Source organism: Pan paniscus, chromosome 19 (assembly GCF_029289425.2).
Source record: "Pan paniscus chromosome 19, NHGRI_mPanPan1-v2.0_pri, whole genome shotgun sequence".
Lineage (NCBI taxonomy): Eukaryota > Metazoa > Chordata > Mammalia > Primates > Hominidae > Pan > Pan paniscus.
Window position 1 is genome coordinate 23,394,573 of NC_073268.2, and position 9,561 is coordinate 23,404,133.

At 54.3% G+C, this 9,561-nt stretch overlaps 1 protein-coding gene across 1 annotated transcript; it reads left to right on the top strand.

Moving 5' to 3' along the window:
* Nucleotides 1-3,528: 3,528 nt before the first annotated feature.
* LOC100975309 (keratin, type I cytoskeletal 14) lies at nucleotides 3,529-8,134 on the top strand. The gene is made up of 8 exons (XM_003813838.6): nucleotides 3,529-4,123; nucleotides 5,376-5,458; nucleotides 6,020-6,176; nucleotides 6,500-6,661; nucleotides 6,745-6,870; nucleotides 6,966-7,186; nucleotides 7,284-7,330; nucleotides 7,881-8,134. Exons 1-8 carry the CDS (start codon nucleotides 3,590-3,592, stop codon nucleotides 7,976-7,978), a joined length of 1,428 nt encoding a protein of 475 aa, XP_003813886.2. The 5' UTR covers nucleotides 3,529-3,589; the 3' UTR covers nucleotides 7,979-8,134.
* The last annotated feature ends 1,427 nt before the right edge of the window (nucleotides 8,135-9,561 follow it).

The window sequence follows — 9,561 nt, forward strand, 5'->3', positions numbered from 1 at the left end:
GTAAGTAAGGTAAGGTTTGAGATGAGATCCTACTGGATTAGAGTGATTGCTAAATCCAATGAGTGTCCTACAAGAGACTGAAAAGGACAGAGATGAAGACTGCGTGAAGACGAAGGCAGAGATAGGGCGACGCTGCCACAAGCCGAGGAACTCAGGGAGGCACCAGAAGCTGGAAGAGGCAAGGAAGGGCTCTTCCCCAGAGTCTTCAGAAGGAGTGTGACCCTGCCAACACCTTGATTCAGGGCTTATGGTTTCCAGAATGTATTCCAGAAATGTATTCCAGAGAGAATACATTTCTGTTGTTTTTTTTTGAGACGGAGTCTTGCTCTGTTGCCCACGCCGGAGTGCAGTGGCGTGATCTCGGCTCACTTCAACCTCTGCCTCCCGGATTCAAGTGATTCTTCTGCCTCAGCCTCTCGAGTAGTTGGGACTACAGGCGCCTGCCACCACACCTGGCTAATTTTTGTATTTTTAGTAGAGACGGGGTTTCACCATATTGGCCAGGCTGGTCTTGAACTCCTGACCTCAGGTGATCCACCTGCCTTGGCCTCCCAAAGTGCTGGGATTATATTCGTGAGCCACCGTGCCCAGCCAGTTGTTTTAAGCCATCAAATTTGTGGTAATTTGTTATGGCAGCCCTGGGAAACCAATCTTTCTTGTCTGTGCTTTTCTTGTGTTTGTTTGTATGTTAAGTAATGTTGATGTGCATTCCTGCTTCTCTTTCATGCTGGGTCCTTCCTAAAGGCAGGGATCGTCTCTTCCAGTAGGCCATGCACTCCAAGGGCGGGGGCTGTCCTGAGGTTTCCTCCTTCCTTAGGATGCCATCTCCTGGTCCCCAGCACAGTCCTCAGCACTTGGTGTGGGCTCTGGGGGTGCTGCCTGGCCCTGCCCGCTTCACCTGTTTGGATTGGCACAGGGCTCCCCCATGCAGGGTGGTGCAGGGAGACTCACTAACCACAAGAGGTCCTGCCCGGGGCTCCTCCTTTACCCCCCTCCTTTTGGGGCAGGCTAGAGGGAGGGTCAGGTAATGGTGCTCACACAAAGTCTGCCTAGAAGTCCAGAGGTGGGGGGTACTCTGGGCCTCAGCAGTCAGGACTGGCAACCCTTTAACCCCTGATGCCCCAGAAAATGCCCTCCCTTAAAATGTCTGAGTACCATGCTTCTTCGGCATCAGCGAGGGGAGGGGAGTGTGGTGTCCTCTAAGTCTGCTCCCTGCTTGGCAGGGTTGTTTGCAGCTCCTTGGTCACTGAGTCCTTGTCTGCAGGGGTAGAGAGGTTGGCCTCAGGCTCCAGGTTGGGTCACGGTTCTAAGACCGGGTGTGGGGGATCAGGCTTATATTCCATGCTAGGGTTCTGGTGTGGGTGCGTGGGGTTGGGGTGGGGCTGCAGAAGTGCCTTTTAAGATTATGTGATTGACTGATCTGTCATTGGTTCCCTGCCATCTTTATCTTTTGGATTCCCCTCGGAGGAGGGGGAGGAAGGAGTTTCTTTTGGGTTTTATTGAATCAAATGAAAGGGAAAGTAGAGCTGTTCCTATGTCCCGGGCTCCGGAGCTTCTATTCCTGCATAAGAAGGAGACACGGTGGTGGTGGTGGTGGGTGGGGGTGGTGGGGCACAGAGGAAGCCGGTATTGGGTTCTGCACCCCATTCCCGCTCCCAGATCCCTCTGGACACAGCATTTTTCTCCAGTGAGCACAGCCTCCCCTTGCCCCACAGCCAACAGCAACATGCCTCCCAACAAAAGCATCTGTTCCTCAGCCAAAACCCCTATTGCCTCTCTCTGGGGAAATTGTAGGGCTGGGCCAGGGTGGGGGGACCATTCTCTGCAGGGAGATTAGGAGTGTCTGTCAGGGGCGGGTGGAGCGGGGTGGGGCCCTGGCTTACTCACATCCTTGAGAGTCCTTTGCTGGCAGATTTGGGGAGCCCACAGCTCAGATGTCTGTCTCAGCATTGTCTTCCAAGCTCCTAGGCCACAGTAGTGGGGGGCTCCCTTCTCTGGCTTCTTCTTTGGTGACAGTCAAGGTGGGGTTGGGGGTGACAGAGGGTCCTGCTTCTCTTCTAGGAGCAGTTGATCCCAGGAAGAGCATTGGAGCCTCCAGCAGGGGCTGTTGGGGCCTGTCTGAGGAGATAGGACGCGTCAGGCAGCCCCAGACACGATCACATTCCTCCCAACATGCCTGCTGGGGTCTGTGGAGCCCAGGGGCTGATGGGAGGGTGGGGTGGGGGCCGGAAGGGTTTGCTTTGGGAGGTTGTCTGGGAGATTGCTGAAGTTTTGATATACACACCTCCAAAGCAGGACCAAGTGGACTCCTAGAAATGTCCCCTGACCCTTGGGGCTTCAGGAGTCAGGGACCCTCGTGTCCACCTCAGCCTTGCCCTTGGCACAGCCCAGCTCCACTCCAGCCTCTACTCCTCCCCAGAACATCTCCTGGGCCAGTTCCACAAGGGGCTCAAACGAAGGCGCCTGAGCTGCCCACACTAGGGATGTTCTGGGGGTCTGAGAAGATATCTGGGGCTGGAAGAATAAAAGGCCCCCCTAGGCCTGTTCCTGGATGCAGCTCCAGCCACTTTGGGGCTAAGCCTGGGCTACAACAATGCCAACCAGGCTTCTTGCCATACTCGGTTTACAAAACCCTTTCACATACATTGTCGCATTGGATTCTCAGAGCTGACTGCACTAAGCAGAATAGATGGTATGACTCCCACTTTGCAGATGAGAACACTGAGGCTCAGAGAAGTGCCAAGCCCTGGGTCACAGAGGCGTAAATGGCAGAGCCAGGACCCACCTGACTCCAGGCTGTTTCCTGGCCTCCATGAGGCCACCTGCCCTATGGTGTGGTGGATGTGAGATCCTCACCATAGGGAGGAGATTAGGGTCTGTGCTCAGGGCTGGGGAGAGCTGCCTGGATTTCTATTTGATGGGGATGTTGGGGTGGGAATCACGATACACCTGACTAGCTGGGTGTATTTCAGGGATGGGACAGACTTCTCAGCACAGCACGGCAGGTCAGGCCTGGGAGGGCCCCCCAGACCTCCTTGTCTCTAATAGAGGGTCATGGTGAGGGAGGCCTGTCTGTGCCCAAGGTGACCTTGCCATGCCGGTGCTTTCCAGCTGGGTATCCATCCCCTGCAGCGGCGGGCTTCCTCTACGTGGATGTTAAAGGCCCATTCAGTTCATGGAGAGCTAGCAGGTAACTAGGTTTAAGGTGCAGAGGCCCTGCTCTCTGTCACCCTGGCTAAGCGCAGTGCGCGGGTTCCTGAGGGCTGGGACTCCCAGGGCCCGATGGGAAAGTGTAGCCTGCAGGCCCACACCTCCCCCTGTGAATCACGCCTGGCGGGACAAGAAAGCCCAAAACACCCCAAACAATGAGTTTCCAGTAAAATATGACAGACATGATGAGGCGGAGGAGAGGAGGGACCTGGCTGGGAGCTGGCGCTAGCCTGTGGGTGATGAAAGCCAAGGGGAATGGAAAGTGCCAGACCCGCCCCCTACCCACGAGTATAAAGCACTCGCATCCCTTTCCAATTTACCCGAGCACCTTCTCTTCACTCAGCCAACTGCTCTCTCGCTCACCTCCCTCCTCTGCACCATGACCACCTGCAGCCGCCAGTTCACCTCCTCCAGCTCCATGAAGGGCTCCTGCGGCATCGGGAGCGGCATCGGGGGCGGCTCCAGCCGCATCTCCTCCGTCCTGGCCGGAGGGTCCTGCCGTGCCCCCAGCACCTATGGGGGCGGCCTGTCTGTCTCATCCTCCCGCTTCTCCTCTGGGGGAGCCTACGGGCTGGGGGGCGGCTATGGCGGTGGCTTCAGCAGCAGCAGCAGCTTTGGTAGTGGCTTCGGGGGAGGATATGGTGGTGGCCTTGGTGCTGGCTTGGGTGGTGGATTGGGCGGTGGCTTTGGTGGTGGCTTTGCTGGTAGTGATGGGCTTCTGGTGGGCAGTGAGAAGGTGACCATGCAGAACCTCAACGACCGCCTGGCCTCCTACCTGGACAAGGTGCGTGCTCTGGAGGAGGCCAACGCTGACCTGGAGGTGAAGATCCGTGACTGGTACCAGAGGCAGCGGCCTGCTGAGATCAAAGACTACAGTCCCTACTTCAAGACCATTGAGGACCTGAGGAACAAGGTGGGTGAATGGGCAGCAGAAGGCACCATTCCAGCTAGCTCCTTCTGGGAACAATACATGCCCCAGGCCGCTGACACCTTAAGATTTCTCTATAGGACAGAGTCCACCCCAGATCCCTTCTTTCGAGGTCTTGGATGCCCTAAGACTGATCAGTGAGAAGATGCTTTCCCTTCCCCAGCCTCCTCATCCCCTTCTGATCTCAAATCCTCAGACCATGTGAGATCAGTGATTCCTATTCTTACATTTTTTAGAGGAAGCAGTTGAAGCTTCGAGAGGTGCTGTGACCAGCTGCAGGTCACATAGCAAATTAATGGCAGAGCCAAGGCTGGGGCCCTTGTGCCCTACCTTCCAGCACAGGAGGCAGCTACTTGTTCTCCAGCACAGGGGAGGAGTGAGGCTCTAACGGGACCAGGCAAGACATCCAAACCACTCATTAGCTCACTAGTCTGGGCTGTGGCTGCCGCCGCCCATAAGCCTTGGTACAGGCTGGTCCCTCCCCACAGCCAGGCGGGCATGGAGAGCCTGCAGAGACAATCAGTGTGGTCCCTTGATGTGCCCTGCACAGAGAGAACCTGGCAGGCTTGTGCCCTGACTCTAGCCCCCTCCTCCCTGCTCCCACATTACCTGGGAGCCCTCCCTGTGGGAGTCTGTTGGGCTCTAATGACTTGCATGGATTAGGGAAATTCAATGATGAGGTGGGGAAATCCAACCAGACTCAGGGGCCAATATATCTTCTTATTCTTCCCCTGAGTCCTCTTTTCTAATCCCCTGTGTTAGTTGGGTTTTATCTCTTGAGAAAGTTCCACTTGAAGTCCCATGGCCTGTGAGCTTGAAAAGGAATGTGCATATCTGCAGAGGACTGGCAGGGCTGGCTGATGCAGACAGAAGAGAGGTCAGCTCGGGAAGGAGGGCTAGGGAGCTTCAGATTATTCTCCTCACCTGGAGGTGGGGAACTTGAAGCCCCAAGACCCATTAGGTTTTGCAGCAAGACACTGGCAGAATTGGGACCAGAACTCCTGGGCTTTTGATTCTAAGCCCGGGGCTGCATCTACCCCCTCTGTTGACCATGAGTTAGCAAAGTCTTAGGACAGGCCTGGGGCATCTGTTTTCCTTTGGGCTGCTATGGTCAAGTTTTGTGGGGGAAAAGGGGGATTCAGGCAAGAACATGAAGCAAGAGCTTAATGTAGGCTACAGTGAAGTCCAGCTTGTGAAGTCCATTTGACAAATTACCTGTGCCTTTTCCATCCTGCAGATTCTCACAGCCACAGTGGACAATGCCAACATCCTTCTGCAGATTGACAATGCCCGTCTGGCCGCGGATGACTTCCGCACCAAGTGAGTTTGAAATGGTGGGCCAGAACATCCAGTGTCCCCAGAGTAGGGCATTTTTGGAGCAGTGTTTCCCAAATAGAACTAGCCAGTACCAGGATAGGTGCATGAAAACTCCCTGGGGTGCTTATAAAAGAATAAGACTCTTGGGCCCCACCCTTGGAGTTTTGATTCAGCTATTTATAGCAGGTTACCTGGGTGATTCTGGTCCACAGCCAGGTTTCAGAACCGCTGCTTTAGGGAGAGGCACTTTCCACTTCCCCAGCTGCCCTTGAAGTATAGGAAGGAATCATAGTTGGAGGACTTCTGCATTATTTGTTGGCTGAAGCTAGAAGCGCAACCCCCTCCTGATTTCTGCAGCAAGATGAACTGCCTTATCCCCAGCCCGCAGGAATGTTCATATCTGAGCAATCAATGGGCACTGTGTTCAACCACGCCATTTTCAAGATTGGCTCCTTAAACCACCCACAAGGCACCAGCTCTGGGAGAAGCTGCAGGGAGAAGAGAACAAAGCCCTCGCTGTGATCAGGATGGGTGTCTCATACCTTTTCTCTGGGGTCATTCCAGGTATGAGACAGAGTTGAACCTGCGCATGAGTGTGGAGGCCGACATCAACGGCCTGCGCAGGGTGCTGGACGAACTGACCCTGGCCAGAGCTGACCTGGAGATGCAGATTGAGAGCCTGAAGGAGGAGCTGGCCTACCTGAAGAAGAACCATGAGGAGGTGAGAACTATATGGAAAAGTCAGCTTAAAAGAAATGCAGGGAGGCTGGGTACAGTGGTGCGTGCCCATAGTCCCAGCTACTTGGGAGGCTGAGACAGGAGGATCACTTGAACACAGGAGTTTGAGTCCAGCCTGGGCAACAAGGCTAGACCCTGTCCAAAGAAAAAAAAAAAAAAGAGAGAGAGAGAGAGAGACTGAGAGAGAGAGAGAGAAGGGAGAGTCGAGATAGAATTGTGATGGTGGGAGGGCAGTATTCAGGCTAAGGAACACCAATCCGCTGCCATGGTGGAACTCCTGACTGTGGACTGTCCCTGGCTGTGCAGGAGATGAATGCCCTGAGAGGCCAGGTGGGTGGAGATGTCAATGTGGAGATGGACGCTGCACCTGGCGTGGACCTGAGCCGCATTCTGAACGAGATGCGTGACCAGTATGAGAAGATGGCAGAGAAGAACCGCAAGGATGCCGAGGAATGGTTCTTCACCAAGGTGGGTGTCATTTGAGGTGGAAGGAACCCAGACCTCCTGCCTTCTGGGGCCTTCTGGTGTGAATGGCGTTCTCTTTTTTGCAGACAGAGGAGCTGAACCGCGAGGTGGCCACCAACAGCGAGCTGGTGCAGAGCGGCAAGAGCGAGATCTCGGAGCTCCGGCGCACCATGCAGAACCTGGAGATTGAGCTGCAGTCCCAGCTCAGCATGGTAGGAATAGTGCCAGGAAGGCTGGTGCACCCAGGACTGGCAGGGAGAGAACGGCCACACTCACTAATCGTTGATTCCCTTTCCCTCCCTCACAGAAAGCATCCCTGGAGAACAGCCTGGAGGAGACCAAAGGTCGCTACTGCATGCAGCTGGCCCAGATCCAGGAGATGATTGGCAGCGTGGAGGAGCAGCTGGCCCAGCTCCGCTGCGAGATGGAGCAGCAGAACCAGGAGTACAAGATCCTGCTGGACGTGAAGACGCGGCTGGAGCAGGAGATCGCCACCTACCGCCGCCTGCTGGAGGGCGAGGACGCCCAGTGAGTCTTGGCCCTCCCCTTAGTCCGCCCCCCCCCCCGTGGCACTCTCACGGCCCCACCATGTATCTAATGATCCTGCCCTTTTCTATCTTCACAGCCTCTCCTCCTCCCAGTTCTCCTCTGGATCGCAGTCATCCAGAGATGGTAAGACCTTCCTCCTCTGCAGGCCTGGGCTCCAGGCCACCCTCTGTACCCCAAGCAGGTCTAGGCATTGGCTAGGGGCTCCGTGAGGGGCTGAGCTCTAGTGCTGTCACCCAGTTTCCCTTGTGAACCTCCTTGGGTGGAAGAAGCTATTTTCTAAACCCTCCTTAGGGCTAGGAGAGGCAGCCCTTCTACCTGGTGTCTGTGGCAGATCCTATTGCTGTTGTGGTCAGCACCATGAACAGGGCCCTACAGGGCTCTTCCCACTGAGACCACTCCATTGGGTGAATATGGATGGAACCAGTCGGGTGTGAGCTCTTAGGAAGCTCTAATCTGAGGACAAAGACTCTGTCTCTGACCTTTGGGAGCCCTCGTCTGAAAGAAATGTGTTGATGGTATCAGTGCTTGGGCAACAGCAGGGAGTGAAGCAGTAATCAGGGGAGAGGGCAATGGGGAGCCAGTTTGAGTTTCCTCACCTTCTTGGCCTCCTTACTCCTGATTAGTCCATTGTCTGTCCCCCTCTGGTAACGTCCTCTTCCCGCCTCTTCCCCAGTGACCTCCTCCAGCCGCCAAATCCGCACCAAGGTCATGGATGTGCACGATGGCAAGGTGGTGTCCACCCACGAGCAGGTCCTTCGCACCAAGAACTGAGGCTGCCCAGCCCCGCTCAGGCCTAGGAGGCCCCCCGTGTGGACACAGATCCCACTGGAAGATCCCCTCTCCTGCCCAAGCACTTCACAGCTGGACCCTGCTTCACCCTCACCCTCTCCTGGCAATCAATACAGCTTCATTATCTGAGTTGCATAATTCTCGCCTCTCTCTGGTCATTGTTAGGAGTGGGGGTGGGGAGAAAGTGGGAGAAGCATCTCTTTGGAGCTTGTCATAGCACCTGGCTATGGCCCCCGGGACTGGGAGAAAAGTCCTGGGGGTGGGTTGGGCTCAGGTCCCAGGATATCTTTCGCCATCTCAGAAGACACAGATAGATGTGTGTACCAGGTCATATGTGGTGTCTCCTAGGGTACGGAGGGATATTCATTCATTTACTCACTCATTTTCATGTGTGTCCATTCATTCACCAGATATTGAGGGCCTCTATGTCAGGCACTATGTTAGGTTAAGGATTCCTAATGTTTTTGTGATCAGGGATTCCTTGGAGAATATTGAAAGCTATAGATCTTTCCTTCTGCCCCCTACCTTCAAATAAGCATACATACATTTGCATACAATGTCATGGGGTTCACAGGTCTCCTAGAGCTCCTTACCGGAGGTCCATGAACCGAAGGTAGGAACTCAAGCTCTCCTGACAGTCTTGTCTCCCTGCACCCCACCTGCTCTTGCCTCTGGTGCTGGATCTAATCCTTCTTACACTTGGTTGACCTAGGGCAAGTTGATGACCATCTCCCAGCCTCAGCTTCCATTTCTGTAAAAGGGGCATAATGATAGTATCTACCTCATGGGCTTGTTGGGAGAATTCACTGGAAGAATGCATTTAAGGCCTCCAGCACAGGGCCTGGCATAGTGCTGGCTCAAGGCATGGCTGTGCTGGCGATACTGGGTAAACTATCTCTAGGGCATGGTGATTATCCATTCACGATGAGAGCATTTTTAGAGGGTTTGAGAATAGACTGGTTTCTAACCCTGGCTCTGTTCTGTAACAGATGTGAGCTTGGAAAGTCTGAGTCTCAGTGTCTTTACTTGTATAGTAAGGATGCTGAGCCCTGCTTCTTGAGGTTGATACAAGAATCCAGTGAGTGACTATACCTTAAGAGCCTGGACTGTAGGAGACTCCCCTGGGTGGGGAATACCTTTCCTTCTCTTTGGGGGGCTAGAAAAGGAGTGGGAAGGCAAGGAGCCTCACCCTAGTAAGTGGTGAAGATTCCAGAGGTGGGTGGGGCTCACTGCCCCAAGCTAGGAAAGAGTTGACTAGTCCTGTGTCAGTTTCAACAGCTCATTCATTTGGCTGCCTGAAGAAAACTTGTAGGGGGAGTCAAGGGTAGGGGAGAGACTGAAAAAAGACTAAATTTGGGCAAGGGATCTGAAAGCCTGAGCTTTTGAATCAGACTACTTGGGTTGGAGTCCTGGCTCCTACGCTGAATAGCCTTGAAGAGTTTGGGCAAGGTACTGAACCCCACATTCCTCTTTCACAAGGTAGGGAATAAATATCTTTACTGCATAAGGGCTGATACAGGAGTGAATGACCTCATGCAGGCAATGAATTTGGCATTGTGTTTGGC

Bases quoted from the DNA above. Each gene is read 5' to 3' on its own strand.
- LOC100975309 (XM_003813838.6), top strand. From the start codon at position 3,590: ATGACCACCTGCAGCCGCCAGTTCACCTCCTCCAGCTCCATGAAGGGC. The intron at 6,177-6,499 runs GTGAGAACTATA...CTGGCTGTGCAG, and splicing joins TGAAGAAGAACCATGAGGAG to GAGATGAATGCCCTGAGAGG. The intron at 7,331-7,880 runs GTAAGACCTTCC...CCTCTTCCCCAG, and splicing joins ATCGCAGTCATCCAGAGATG to TGACCTCCTCCAGCCGCCAA.